The sequence below is a fragment of the Neopelma chrysocephalum genome, unplaced genomic scaffold, assembly GCF_003984885.1.
Source record: "Neopelma chrysocephalum unplaced genomic scaffold, ASM398488v2 Primary Assembly neopelma1_63, whole genome shotgun sequence".
In the NCBI taxonomy this organism is placed as follows: Eukaryota; Metazoa; Chordata; class Aves; order Passeriformes; family Pipridae; genus Neopelma; species Neopelma chrysocephalum.
This window is the reverse complement of record NW_020897720.1, coordinates 11,946,896-11,962,126: the sequence shown is the minus strand read 5'-3', so window position 1 is coordinate 11,962,126 and position 15,231 is coordinate 11,946,896. Positions and strand designations below refer to the sequence as shown.

Here is a 15,231-nt window from a genome sequence, read left to right as displayed (position 1 = left end):
CGGGGCTGCAGCGCATCCAGCAGCGGCCCGTGGGCGGCGGCGCCCCGCTCCTCCAGCGCGGCCAGCCGGCCCTGAAGCTCGGCCGTCTTGGCGCCCAGCAGCAGGCACACGGCCACGGCGGTGAGCGAGAGCAGCAGGCACAGCGCGGAGGTGGCGGTGCCCGCCGCGGCCGCGGCCCCGCTGCCGCTGCCCGCGCTCATCGCGCCGCGCTCACCGCGCCGCTGCGCGGGGTCCCGCTCGGCTGCCGCCCGCCCCCCGCCGCCCGCGCATCCAGCGCCGCCCCGTGCGCCGCGGGCGTGGGGCCGGAGCTGCGGAGCGGCCGCTCTCCTCCGCTCGCCCCGCCGGCCCGGGTCTTAAACGGAGGAAGCGGGGGGTGACGGCTCCCCCCCCCCCCCCCCCCCCCCCCCCCCCCCCGCGCTGGGGAAGGGGGGATGCTCCGAGCGCGGCCCGCCGCCCCCCATGGGGGATTACGCGGAGCAGATCCCACCCCCGCTGCCCGGCCCCCCGCGGGGACCGCTCCCCCTCCCCGCACACCCCATCCCCGCCCGCCCGCCAACCCTTGCCCCCCCCCCCACGAGGTCCCGGTGGATCCCCGCGGGCGGGGCACGGCCAGAGCCGCTGCGGGGAGCGGGGTGGTCGCGGCGGCGGCCCCGCTCCGGTCCCCGCTCCGGTCCTGGTGCGGCAGCGGGGGCGCAGCGCAGCCCGCGGGCCGGGCGCCCTCCAGCGGGATCCCCCCGCCGGGAGAGAGGGAAGGAGGAAGCGCGAAGGATGTGCCCGGCCGCGGGGACACGGAGCCGGGGGACGGCAGCGCTCCCGGAGAGTGGGACCTGCGAGAGGTGTCACCCGGCCAGGAGGTTTGTGCCTTCTGCGCTACAGCCCGTCGGGACCGCGGTCTGTTTTAGGAAAGAAACCTTACCGGGAATCCCATGGCGCATTGTAACTCACGATGTTACCGCGCTGAAGTGCCCCATGCACTTCAGGGAGCCCATGACTGAGAGAAACTCTGCTCACATATAACACTAAGTATTCCCACACTCTGCCCTGCCTTTTCCTCGCCGTTAGAGTGCTTTACAACTCTTAACTTACCTGTAAAACATCCTCTGGTAACTTCATGCCTTACTGCCTGTCTAGACTCTAAGCACATAGCAAATCCAAACGTACTCTTTGCCCCCTGACCACAGACACTGCCTTAATAGGAATAATTCTTACTTCTAGAATAGATGAGTGAAGCATAGGACAGTTAGGAAATGCTATTATGTCAGTAATGATACCAATGTCAGATTCCAATTAAGTTTGTTAATAAAACACACACGTGCACAGTTAGACGGCAGTGCTGCATATAGACATGATTTCGTAGCTATTTCCAAAGCAGTTAGCCAGGCAAATCTGTATCATTTGCTAACAACTATTTCCTGCTCTCCTTCAGGGCCTGAAGACACAAAGAGCCTCTTCCTTACCTCCTTCTCCCCCTCTCCTTCCTCTGAGCCTGCCAAAACCATCCTTGCAAGCTCCATGAGACCAATTGCAGACTCACAGCACATCACACTGGGGGAGAAGCATCTCATCCTAAAATGTGCCCATATGACCCAAGCCCCCCTGACAGCTCCGATCCCCAGAAACTGAAGCAAGAGGCCGGACTGATCACTCCTGCAGCAGCTGAGCCCCCGCCCCAGAACTCCAAACCCCTTTCCTTTGCTGTTTATCCCCTGACTCAACTCTTCCCCCACTCCAGTGAGGTTCTGAACCTCTGGATCTCCATACACTCTTTGCCCTTCAGCGGTGTCCTTATGTCCTTCTCTTGGAAGACAGCTTTATTCTTTCTCATCATCCATGTCTAGTGAAAGGTGAGACTGATCCATTATGGAAACACACTGTTGGTCTGCCTGGCTGACCCAGTCACAGACCAGATTTTTAAGGTACAACAGCTAAAAATTGGATGTGCAGAAACAGATGTGAATGCTCTTGTAATTATTTAACCAACAGCCATAGCTTAATCCAAACATGTAAAGATTACAAACTGCCCAAATCACACTCAGGTATGAAGATGACAATGAGGGTGTGCACATAATCTATCTCCTGCTGAAGACATGAGGACCAAGGGCAGCCCAGGAGACACCAGAGCCCTGGCCCTGGGTGCTGCTCAGCTGCCAAGAGCCCCACTGAGCTTCACTGGGGAGTCCAGGGGCCCTGGACACGTGTCCCTGCAAATTAACACTCCTGTACACACTGCAAGGCCTGCAAAGCCACTTGGCACCTCACTGCAGATGTTACATTATTTGTGATAGTGCTTTTTTAAAAGTTTACTGGAAGAAAGAAAGTTTAAACAGGGCTTTGTATGTTTTTCTAGCCCGCATCTCCTTGATGCAAGGCATTTCAGTACCTACATCAAGTACTCTGTAAGCAGGAGTACAGAGTCTTTGCCTCATTTTGATACAACTGTTTTATAGTTACAGTTTTATTGTTATAGCAGCATATAAACTTTTCTCCCCCCCATCTGCCTTTGATTTGTAGTGCTTGGCTGATACACTCAGCCAAGTCCTTGCTTTGCCCCTGAAGCTGTGGGATGGGAAGTAGTGTGGGAAGAAGGGAAGGAATTTACTCTGGTCCTGCTCAGCCCCACGGAGCTGACCTGGATGGCACCAACTGTTCCATCTTCTGTCATGCAGAGCAGAAACAATGTCACCAACATCCAAGGAAAGGGGGTAGCTAGGATGGGCTGTAATCAAGCCCAGGAGGTGGCACTGGTTACAGAAGATAAGCTTTCAAAGCCTGTCCCAGCTCTATTCTACCCCCATGATTCAGAGATATGCACGTCTGGAGCCTCTTGCAAATGAAGACTCATTCACATCAGTGGAAAAAGGACATCAGTTTAAAATCTTACTGTGCATTAGGGCTAACTCAGCAAGCACAAAACCTGAAGTCAGGCTCCTGTGGAGCTGGAAAATTTATTGTTACCACACAAACCTTTCTTCAAAGGAAGGAAAAGTCAGGACTGAAATAAAGAGCCAAAATTTGCTTATTGCAGCTACCCTGACAGACAGCCTGAACACTTGCATGGAAGGTTCCCCTCCTACTGCTCAGCAAGCCAACCATACTGTGTCAAACGGATTAAAAGAGTTGGAGTAAGACCAAGAAAACATCAACTTAGACATGGAAGAACAAAAACTACCAAAGTACATTAATGGGTCTTGGAAACTTGTACCATTTCCTTCTCAACTCAGCACCTGAGTTCAGGAGTCACAACTGAGAACCCAGCCTTTTTCTTGTATAATCCTGATGCCTGTGTTTCTCAGTTGCCAAGGTTACCTCATTCATCAAGCAATTAGAAATCAAGCTCCACAGAAATATGCATTTGAAGACTTCAGAATGATCTCACTATGGCAAGGGCTTAAATATGCCACAATTCCGTGGCACACTGTACTCCTCTGCAGCAGTACAATCCTCCTAAAAAACTTATCACAAAAGTCTTCATCTTTAATGACTCAGAACAATATTTAAAATAGGAAATGCTACTTTTCAAACCTCAACTAAAAAGATTATCTATAAATACTTAACACCAAAAGCATCAGACAAGTTTCCAAGGACTAACTAGCCAGCTGACTAACAGAAAACCTGGGAAAAGGTGACTCGCAAAAAATACCTACTTAGGATATACATGACTTCCAACCACGTTTCAGATTGGCAACAAACTGTTACACATTGTAACTAGGTGGCCCTAGTCCTTCAAACCTTTTCTTATGACTAATGAAACAAAGCTTTTTTTGTTTTTTGAATGTTTCTAGATCTTCTTCAGCCAGCCCAGACTCCTCACCTACAGGCAGGTGGTCAAACAGCCTCATCTGCAAAAGGAGAGTGGCACAGGTTCAGACAGAAAACAGTTTTCAAAAATGAAAATTACTTTTTTATTTTTCACTTTGATACCGATAAGACTACAACTGCTCAACAAGGTAAACATAACAGTTATACAAAACATATGTAATTATTTACAGACTTAACTGTACAAAATAATTTAAAGCTTACAAAAGTTTCATGCAACCTCTGCTGACTGACTGACACAGTCTAGGAAATCTCCTGGAAGAAGCATAAAAGATCTTTGAATTTATTTATTTAATGGTTCAAAGAAAGGATGCTGCAAGGCTTCATCGAGAGTAATTCTTTTGGCTGGGTCATATTCCAGCATCCTGCGAACAAGGTCAAACAGACTTTGATGATCCGTGTCCTGGCAATGCATGAATTCCTGAAAGAAAAGAACAGGAGGTATTTTAGAGAGTTGTTTCACAACTGCAAGTCTAACAGAGCAATACAAGTGTTGTCTCCTACCTTTAAAGGCTTACAGCGCCTCCTGACATACCGGCCTGCAGAGCTGTGCTCATCCCAGTCCAACTGGTCATGGTGGAAATAATGCTTCCTGCATGACAAGGAAAATCACATTAAGACAGTGCCAGTGCACAAAGCAGGTAGGGCTTTTCCAAGTCTTAAACACCATAAGGTGTGCCTGTGTCTATCTCTGCATTTGGGAGTTAACATTTCTTCTAGTGCAAATTTATTCACAGAGACCTGTTGCTTTTGTATTACCATTGTCAGAACAATTAGAAAACAGGTCCTTCAGTATTCCAACCAACAAAGCAGGCACTGAAAACATATTTTCCATTACTGACATTTAAAGAGATGGATTATCTCAGGTATTTCAAGAGAACTACTTGGTCTCATCTGCTAGTAACAAAAAGACAGCTTTTGTCTATCTGTCAGCATTTAAAAAACATTTCCTATAAAATCTGCAGAGTTTAAGCCATTAGCATCTATTTAACAAATCAGATATTCCCAAATGCCTTTAAGGAGTATAATAAACACATGAGACTACCAGTGCAAATGAAGTTCTGACAAATCCACAACTCAGCATTGCATTAACAGTGCTGCATAAGTAGCATTTTATTTTTTGAGTACTACCTAAATCTACTGCAATTGCTGCTTTTTAAGGGTTTTTTTTCTGTGTTTCCAAATGCTCTATAATCAGCTGGACAACTGTAACGAACTCAATTCATTACCCAACCCAGAATGACCGGAATTCTACTACAAGTTACAGTATTATCTACATTAGCTGGCAAGAGGACAGCTTATTTTAGAAAGAAAATGGACCATCAAATCCCATACTTGAAATTTTTGACATAGGGGGTTAGGAGAGAACCCTGTGCCAGCTGCTTCTCCTTGCAATGGAAGTGGGAAACTTCTGCTGCATGAGTTGTCTTTGAGAAAGAGAGAAAGATCACTGAAGCACATGTCTGAGGGATAAGAAGGGCCAGTGGAAGAGGATGGTGGCTGTATTAGCAAGACAGGACCCTCTTCTTCCTCTCAATATAAATATTCTGACTGACAGCAGGTTCCTTATTCTCAGAGTTTATACAAAAATCAATGTCTAATACTGTTCTGATGACCATTCCAAACTTGGCTTTAAAGACCTAAAAACATTCATACTCAGTTACAGCTCGAGAGCCTGACAATTCACACTAAGACCTGAAAAAAGGACTGTCAACTATTTAATTAATCTCCATCTGACACCACTTCTTGCAACAAATTAAGAGGTAACAAAAAGCCTATGAATCCCATTGTTGATCTTCAGCAGCTCATAGCTAACAGTGGCAACTTTACAATTTCTCTTGTAATAGGAAAATATGAGGCAACTTACCACTTGTATAGTGAACATACCTGGATTTCTTGATCATGTGAGTGGGCAGAGGCCCCAGGATTCTTTCCATCATTGCCAGATGTTCTTTACTATCATGTGTCTGTGTGAAAAAAGCAATGAATGCACTTAGAACATTTTTCTCTTCTTAGTCACTTGGTAACAACGTTCAACTACAAACAAGGTGTTTGCCAGAGTACTGTCCCAGTATCTTTACATGTTACCACTTCAAATTATTAAAAACAGATTATGCAATGCAGATTATACAACACTTTCCACAGTTAAGATGGCCCTTGAATAACAGAATTCATAAACCAAGTTTTGTACCAGTGTTTTCTTTACTCTTAATTCCAGCAGTATGAGAGATTCTACACAGGCTTCTTCAACCAAATGCCAGAACAGACCATCTTAGACACTCTGAAGGAGATATTTAAACATCTTATTTTTATATGCATGCTGGCTTTACAATCTTATCTATATAATCCTTATGAAGCCTGTGAGGTTATGTCTTTTACACTAATAGTTAAGTACATCATTAAGAGATCAAAATCAGTAGCCTGTAACAACCACATTCTATTTAATTTTATGTACCCACCTGAAACACTGTAAATCCCAGGTAATATTCAATCAGAATACAACCAATACTCCACACGTCACATGGTTGTGACCACCCCAGTGCTGCAAAATAGGCAAAGTTTATGGTTTACTTTTTAATACATTCTCAATACCTGTAACCCACAAAGCACATGCCCAGTTTCCACACATTTACTGATGCTGATCTCACCCCTCCATGACTCCCCAAACCTTGGTGGGAGAGAGTGGGAAAGGAACATGTTTGGACTTCTGTTTTTAGCATATTTCTTTTACTGTTTACTCTCAAGAATTTTAACACCACCATCTGTTTTGGTGATGGTTCCATGACTGGTTACCAGAACCATGAGCAATTCCCCCAGTCTATGAAATAAGGACATCTGAATGAACTGCAATTAACTGTCAGAAGGTTTAAAATCTTTTACTGACCTAAAATAACCTCAGGTGCTCTATAGTGTCTTGTAGACACTAATGTGCTGTGATGCTCATCATCAAAAGTTGCACTTCCAAAATCAACGACTTTGATGTCAGTGTTTTTTAAAGTCCGCTCATCTCGCTTCTGCAAGAAAATCAAAATGCTGTCTGTTAGTATTTTTTAAAAGCATGCTCAGGCAAAAGGTATTCATCACATTATCTTCAAAGCACTAGCTATCATAAAATGCTAAAAATTAAACCAGTGTAAAAAACCACTTCTTCCAAATACATCAAATCCTATTCAGCTCAATGATCCAGGAAAGAAGAGTGGGTAATAGTGACTTAATCTCAATACCCAAAACAGCTGAGCAAAGACCTTTCCCACAGTAACAAGAGTTCTTTTCCTCTTTCCTTAACTTTCAAGTTAACTTCAGTTACTTGTTATCTCCGTCCTATTTTTTTTTAAAGAGAAGTTCCAATGAAGACAGAAACAGCACAATTCAAGTTGGGAGAAATAAAGAACAAACTTACCATTTTGGCATTGTACTTCACTATGTAATCAGACTCCACAAACAAGATATTTTCAGGCTTTAAGTCTGTGTGAGTTAGTTTATTATGGTGTAGAACTAGAGGGAAAAAAAGAACAGTATTCCATAATTTATACAATAATTTCCAAAAGGAAAAACCAAAAAACACCCACATATTTGATAAGAGTATGGAAATCTACTTACAGTTTATGGACTGGCAAATTTGATAAGCCATGTTTCTAATGTCATTAATATGAAATGGCAGAAAGCTGTTTTCCTTAATAAAGTCATAAGTACTAAGTCCCAGTAGCTCAAAAACAATGCAAACATGGCCATGATGATCAAACCATTCCAGCATCTGGACACAGCGGCTTAAAAGAGAAAACAAAAAAATTTAAAAAAAAAATGAAAACTCCATTCATTGAATGATTACCTTCCTCAAATCCTTGGTAAACTGACTAATTTTATACTTACAAATTGCTGCTTGGATCCATGTTGTTCAAGTGTTCCAACACCTGTATTTCTGAGCGGGCTGCCTCCCGGTATCGACCAACATTTTTCACAATTTTAACTGCTACATGCATTCCTCTCCTTTAAGAGAAAGTAAAGCATCACAAACTGGATCAATTATTGTTAAATACCCACGACCCCAAAGCAGCTTGATTTTAATAAGAGAAACATGGGAAGATTAAAGGTCATGGGGAATCATGAACTGGATTAGGGGAATTTGACTTAAGCACGCTGCACTCAACCAGAACAGGTTTTACGAAAAATAAATGTATTACTGAGCTTTCCTTTCTCAAATACTCATTGTATATGCTACATTAACTACTTCCCAGTGTTCTTATCTCATCTAAAGCAGAATAAACATCAGGAATCCACCTGCAAAATGATGAAAAAAACTCAAAAAGGTCTCATTTGAGCAAAAGTATGACTTTTTCTCCTGCAACTTGCACAACTTGTTCTGGTTCTTTCCCACTGCTCCTATGAAATCAGGGCAATTGAGTAACTTCTGAAGTTTAGGTTATGAGTATTTCATACGAGTGAAAGCTGCCCTGCATTGACTGTAAAAATTCCAACTGTAAGGTTATTACTTAAGTGGAACAGACAGACACAGTTCATTCTGTGCCATTTGCTCTCAGACAAGTTTTAATTGTCTCTGTAGAGCTCTTCATATTGTAACGACTTCAGAATATTGTCTGCCCTCACACCATGATCTCAAGCTCCACAACACACTTAACTTGTGAAATGGCTGAATAAACAATCAAACACAGAGGAAAACATATTAAAACCACCTCACAGAACTGCAGACATAAAACATACAGTTAAAATAGTCTAACAACTGTTAGAACATATAGAACTATTGGAAATACAGCAATTTTCTTCTCCTTCACCAGACATGCCATCACATGGAAGTAATCATTCCATTAAAAAAAAAGGACTGGATACTAGATCACTGTTTATTCAAAAAAACTTTAAAAGGATAATTCTGATTATGGAGACTGAGGAAAGCAATTTACAGCTCGACCAATTCCAAGCAACTGCTTTCATTAAAAACTAAAACTACTCAGTATCTCACTGCAACATCTTCTGAAAGTCAGTCTCCCAAACTAATTCTGTACTCTTTACCTATTCTCACCTTCTCTAGTTATGGCAGCAGCACTTGCAGAATCAACAGAAAAATATAATGAACCAAAACATAGTTCTCGGTCATTAAAAAGGGCACATGACTTCTACTTAGTAGTTTGCACCCTGTGATTAGACAGTTTGTACAGAAAAAAAGTTATTAAAGGTTTATTTTTGAAAGAAACCCTCTCTAAACAGATGTTTCCCAAGACAAATGCAGTTAAGGAAGTTTGTTAGAGATAGATTCTCAAAAACTTAAGAGGAAAACCCGAAGTATTTCTCTAGGTACCATCTTGTATAAAGTCAATACTATCCTAGGGAGTTCACAGAGCAATAGAAGAAACAAAATACATTTATACAGGCAGAGATGACTGAAGTACCTTAAAAACAACCAGGGACATGTAGTATCACCTAAAAGTCCTTAACAATTTTAAACTAAGAACAAGTTTAGTTTTCAAAACCAGTATAATTGCTTTTCTTAAATATACTGCATCACTTCATTTGAACTGCTTTCTTTTAAAGAAAATGTCCCTGAGCTTTAATTTCTGATCTAAGAAGTGGCATTTAATTTCTGATCTAAGTAAGAGATCCACTCAAAAAGATAATCAACACTTACATATCATGATCTATGCACTCCACTACTTTTCCAAAAGCTCCTTCTCCTAAAGTCGCAACAATTTCATCTAAAAAGAACAAAGATAAGTTAGAACTATACAACTACTTAAAAGCACAATGAATATTATTAATGTAGATTTAAAAATGTGCCATTATAAAAGCATAATTACTTTAAATTTCAGCATCAGAATGCATTACTTTATTGGACAGGTGTCATGAAAACAGTTAGCCAAAAAACTATCTCTTGTTCTAATCTCAAGATTCAAGTTCATTTACTAATTGGAACTTCTCGAACACAGTATTTAAATTCTACAGAAAAGAAGATATGCAAAAAAACAAAAAAGCACAAAAAAAACAGAACAAAAAGAGCAATGAAGATTTCTTTAGCCCCCCTCCTCTGACATACTATTCTAAACAGATTTTTTTCTGAAAAGTTTTTTAAAAGTGTTGAAAAATGTTCTATACATCTTGCTCTTAGAACGTCTCCACTTTCACAGATCAGGTGACCCTCCTCATCATCCTCTACACTCCTGGATCTTTTCCTTCGGTGACTCTTCTGGGAACGGCACCAAGATCGTCCAGCCAATCAATATATCAGAGTGAATTCAGGGCAGAATACGCAATTCATTCAGCGGGGAGATATTCAGGCATTCAGTTACACACCAGGCCACGAACAGTTGGCAGGAGCAATTTCAAATTCAGTCCCCAGAAATTCACAGGGCACAGTTTATGTTACAGAAGAAAAACATGGCAAGGAACAGATTTTCAGATAAATACTTAAAGTGATACAAGCAACAGAAAAAAAACAACACAATTTTGTCTCTCAAACAGTGGCTTAATTGAAGACAGATTAAGACTGCAACATTGCTATTTCTAATCCTTTGCTAACAAATAGCGAAAAACAGTATTTATTTGCATATCTAAGCTCTCAGTCAGGTGAAATGTTTCTGTTCTTAAAACATACACTTCATGATTTTACTTCCCTCATGTTTACAGAGAGAAGAAAAATTACTCTCAAGTCCTTAATTTGCATGGTATAATCTAATACAACTTGCTGTTTCTACTGCAGAAAAGTGACATAAAACACCTGGAGCTGCAGATGCATCAGTGGGCATCATGCCAATCGTGACAAATTCAGAGGGCAAGCCTTCAAAGAAGGCAAGCAGCAAAATTCTCCCATCTAAGACATTAGGTGCCATTAGCTGGGCTCACACTTTATCAAAGGCTCTGGAATTAGGCGTAGAATTGTTCTTATCAATTTACCAGACATGCACATTCATACTTCCAATTAAGCCTGTGTTAAAAAGGCATGTCATGTCAATAACTCTGAGTAACGGGATGGATGCCATCTCAGTCTACCTGAAGTAACACAGTTCAGTATGCTGTAAAACTGCCAACTGTACTTTACAATAGGAGAGCTACCTGTCTTCAATTTCAAGACAACATTTTTCAGATCAATCCCAGCGATTTTGACTAGCAACCACCTACATTCCCAGTGTCCAACTTGTACTGATAATAATCCCACCCCCCACCCAACAGTGATACAAAAATCTCAGCTAAGAACATATTCACATGCTCCACAAATGGACTCAAATACAAATCCTTTTTTTTACTAACATATTTCTTAATGTACTGTGGATCAGGAATTGAAGCTCTAGCACTCACTTAAGAAGTCTATTACCATTAATTCATTAATAATAAAGTTAAAAATTACTCATACCGAATGCGATTGGTGACTGGAGCAATGATGTCTCTTATGCTTCCTTTTATGACTACTTTTCCTGCTCCGACCAGAGGATTTGCTATAGTGGTGATGGTGACTCTTTTCATAGTCTCTGTGATAATGCCTGTGGTCATACACTTCACAGAAGTCATTCCTGTACTCCTCAACATATCTCCGGTCATGATGGTCTCTTTCATTTATGGCTCTATCGTCCAAATAATGACTGAAAATATATTTTAAGTGAATGTTCTCCACTTCAAAAACTTGAGCTTCCAACAAGATAAGTGACTTGAGCTGAGTTACACAGTATCTGTCTTTACAGCAAAAATTGACTCCCTCCCCAAAACCAGTGGAGCTTTTGATGTTACTTTATTAGGAATTTAACAACATTGTCAGTCTCAAATACACAGCAGGTGTCCACAGGAACAATATATGATCTGTCCACAGTTTGCACTCTAAGTAAGAAACTCACACTGAAAAAGGAGAAACACTTCCTAAAATATACTGACCAACTCCATTACAATCTTAGAAGTCTCACAATTAGACACTTTCAATATAGAAACACCCCTTCCTATACTTTCAAAGCTCAAAGTGTTAAAGAAAAATAAACCCTAGAGACTGAGAAATGTAGGGTCATTCTTAGTGCTCTGCAGTGAACATTAAAAACTCAGAGATCATCTGGAACATGGATTCTTCTGCACAGGAAACACACCTTTAAGAAAGCTGCTGAGGCACAGAGTCCCCTTACTGCTGAACACCTACCCTTCCAGCATTTTATAAGCATGAGTATGAGCTCTTAAAAGAATTCCATTGGATCTTCTTCTCAAGGAAAAAAACAGAAAAGTACATCTTTCCAGTGAAAGCAGCGTGGGAGAAAACACCAATCAGCTCTAAATTAGTTAAGAGAAATTCATACTTACCATTGTATTTAATGATTAAACAAATGTTTTCTTCCTCTTGTTCACATTAAGTAAATTAAAATGCATCCTTTTTACTTGAAACTTAATATTGATTGTATTCAATATCAATATTTAACTGACACCATTGAAACAAACTAGTAACATTTGCTTGTTTTTATTAAAGAATTTCTATTTAATGGGTCAGGTACTATGTTAACAACTACTCATTAAGCTCATCTCAAGTGAGCCAAACCATAAGGAACTGACGATTCTGAGCATTCAAAAACTCTTACCCTGAAAACATATTTATTTTAGACACAGCAAGAAACATTTGCACTACTCAATTCAGAGTCTTATACCTTTCTGAAATGCGACTGGGTTTATAGTGCTTGCTTTCTTGGCCACTGCTCTGGGACCTCTTTCTGCGTTTGCGGCTGCTACTGTGCTTCCTCTGATCCCAGCTCCTCCTGTCATCCCACTCAGGACAATGGGATTGCTTTGAATGCCTCATCTCCCACTGGAAAAACAAAACAGATCAACAAACACACATGTAGATGCAAGTCAGCTACTGCAGTCTGATCAAATATGACAGAAGTGGAAAGAATCGTTTCCTCAAATAACTCTTGTTCCTCAGCCTCCCCCCCTCCATTATTTCGGTTTGGCAGCAGACACAGCTCTGTCAGCCCAACACTAACGCTGTTATGAAACACAAATCAAGATTAAATAGGCCAACTCATCTTCACTTAATAGCTTCAAACATGTCATTAAAGCCCGTTCTAAATAAACTCTCAAGCGACTAAAGAGAATCACTTCCTTAAAGAGCCTCCTATTGGAAAAAAAATCCTTCATCTCCAAACATCCTCTCTGACAAAACCTGGATTTAGCTCATCATGCTGTATGGTGCATAAGTTACTACGTGAAAATCAAGTATATAAAAATCAGTCTAAAAACTTCTCTCACAAAACTCTTAACAGATCCCAAAGCCAAGTCACAATTTTTGAACCCTATTAGCATTCAGGTCTGTGGGTGTTTTACAGTTCAGCTGATGTGCCAAAGACAAAACCCACCAGCTTCTCTTGCTGGATGTTAGGTGCAGGAATTCTTTGTTCAAACAGGTACATGCACAACTGAAAAAAAAGAAAAAGTAAAGTAAAACAGTGATAGAAATAAGGAATATAACAAAACCAATTATTATCTGTTTACTGATCTTTGGCAGGAGTTTTTTGGAAGCAAAATAACCTTACCTATCTATTCCAGTATATTCTAAAGAATGAACTTACACAAGAAAAAGTTTCCATAGTAAATAGTGACAATGAGAACAGCAGTTAAGACACAAAGACAGCAGTACAATAGAAAAAATGACTGCAAATCATGTGTGAATTGTGCGAATCTGTGTAAATTTACACAGAACAATGTTGGTTGCCTCCATACAAAAGAGGAGGCATTAAAAAGGAAACTCCTAGAACATGTAAATGAAAATATCTATTGTGAAAAAAGAAGTTTTCTGATACTTTCACAAGATTTGTGAGAGGTTGGTAGTTTAAAAAAACCACAGTAGACACCTGCACCAATAGTTTTTACAGAAATAGGTTTTTAAACTACCAATACAATGTAACTAGTGTGACAAACTCTGCAAAAATGAGTGACTGGCAAACCCTTTGGGTCAGTCATGATCTAAGTCTCAAAAAATCTTATTCACTTATGAAACATTAACAAAAATTAAAAATAATAATGAGGCAAATGACAAACCAAAATACCTGAAAAATTAAAACCGACTTGGTGCTTTATTTACATGGTTGAATTCCTTCTCTCCTTACACAGCTCCAAAGCCATTTTCCTCTATTTTCACCTTACGTAACTCAGGTTCTGAAGCGCACTCAGGTTTCAGTTACTCAACTATTGACGTGCACGAACACTGAGTTACAAGTGAACTGAAAATTTTACTTATGATTGCTTGCTTTTTCATTCCTTCCCCACTTGGTAGAAGGCAGGCTACACTAGGGCTCTGTAGTGCAATAAAATCACCATTACAGGGTCCTGCAGAGCACGGCTTGGGGGTGGAAGGATGGACATTTGACACGAAAAACTGGAGAAACGGTTTTGTTGAAGATTAACTGCTGCTTAACTACACTCAAATGGTTACGGCATTACTGGAATTAAGATACGAGTTGCAAATTCTGTCCCTAAAGGAGCAAAGGAAACGCGAATGAGGAAGAAATGGTCAGAATCGGTCTGAGTCCATTTTACAGCGGGAGCCACCTTAAGATTTTTGACTATTGTGCTCTCCCCTCTGAATTTATGCGCCGAGGAACTTCACTTATGTAATCCTGACAGCTGACACGAACATATGCATTCCTGTACCATATGGATCTAATCCATATCGCAGGCAGTTTTCTCTCCCACATTTTGCCATCAGGTTCCTCAAAAGGGAGCCGCGGCCCGTTTGCAAACGATCCGCGCACGCAGAGACCACAAAAGCCGCGCCGTGAGCTGCCTACACAGCAATTTCTAAATGCCTCTCCTCCAAAACTTGGCAGGCGGAGGAGGTCAAAGGCTTATCCCCTTGGGATGGTCAAAGTCCGACACCGCCGGCCCTAAAGGGGACACCCCAACCCGCGGGCACCGAGCCCCTTCCCCGCCGGGCTCCCCCGGGAGGGCTCCGGGGCCGGCGGGGGGAGGAAGGGCCGGTGCTGGGCGGGCGCCAGGCACGGAGGGCCCGGTGACGGAGCACCGCCCGCTCCAGCCCCCCGCACAGACTCTCACATGGCTCCTGTGCCGAAGAGTCCCCCCCCCCGCCTCAACATCCCCTCACGCTGCGCTTGGCGCTTCCCGCCCCCCCGCCCACCCCCCCCCCCGCGCCCGCTGCGTTTCCCCGCTGCTTCGCCTCCCTCGCCCCCCCCGTAAACAGAAACGAGCGAGAAGAAAAGCGAAGGTGAAAAGCGGACGGGGAAGAAGGGTGGCCCTCATTACTCACAGCTGAAAAAGAAGGCGAGCGAGCCCCGTGTCCGCCCTGCGCGCACAGACAAAATGGCGACGGCAGCGAGCGCCGAGAAGCTGCTTCCTCCTTCTCCCTCGGCCTCGCGGCGTCTGTGCGCCGTGACGTCAGACGCACGGCGTGAAGGCGGGCGGGGCGGTGGCCCCGCGGGGAGGCCCCGC

At 42.5% G+C, this 15,231-nt stretch overlaps 1 protein-coding gene across 6 annotated transcripts; it reads right to left on the bottom strand.

Moving 5' to 3' along the window:
* Positions 1-3,875: 3,875 nt before the first annotated feature.
* On the bottom strand, positions 3,876-15,173 carry CLK4 (CDC like kinase 4). Of its 6 annotated transcripts, none has more exons than XM_027682529.1 (14): positions 15,050-15,173; positions 13,143-13,202; positions 12,435-12,592; positions 11,174-11,399; positions 9,919-10,009; positions 9,455-9,521; positions 7,687-7,803; positions 7,417-7,583; positions 7,217-7,311; positions 6,701-6,830; positions 6,276-6,358; positions 5,704-5,783; positions 4,321-4,408; positions 3,876-4,237 (listed from the first exon to the last, which is right to left on the bottom strand). In XM_027682529.1, the coding sequence occupies exons 2-14, from the start codon at positions 13,194-13,196 to the stop codon at positions 4,100-4,102; spliced, it is 1,494 nt and encodes a 497-aa protein (XP_027538330.1). In that variant the 5' UTR covers positions 13,197-13,202; positions 15,050-15,173; the 3' UTR covers positions 3,876-4,099. The 6 variants fall into 6 exon arrangements, with proteins under 6 accessions (XP_027538330.1, XP_027538331.1, XP_027538332.1 ...); XM_027682530.1 differs by having other exon boundaries at positions 13,143-13,203; positions 15,044-15,168; XM_027682531.1 differs by lacking the exon at positions 13,143-13,202 and having other exon boundaries at positions 15,050-15,167.
* Positions 15,174-15,231: the final 58 nt, after the last annotated feature.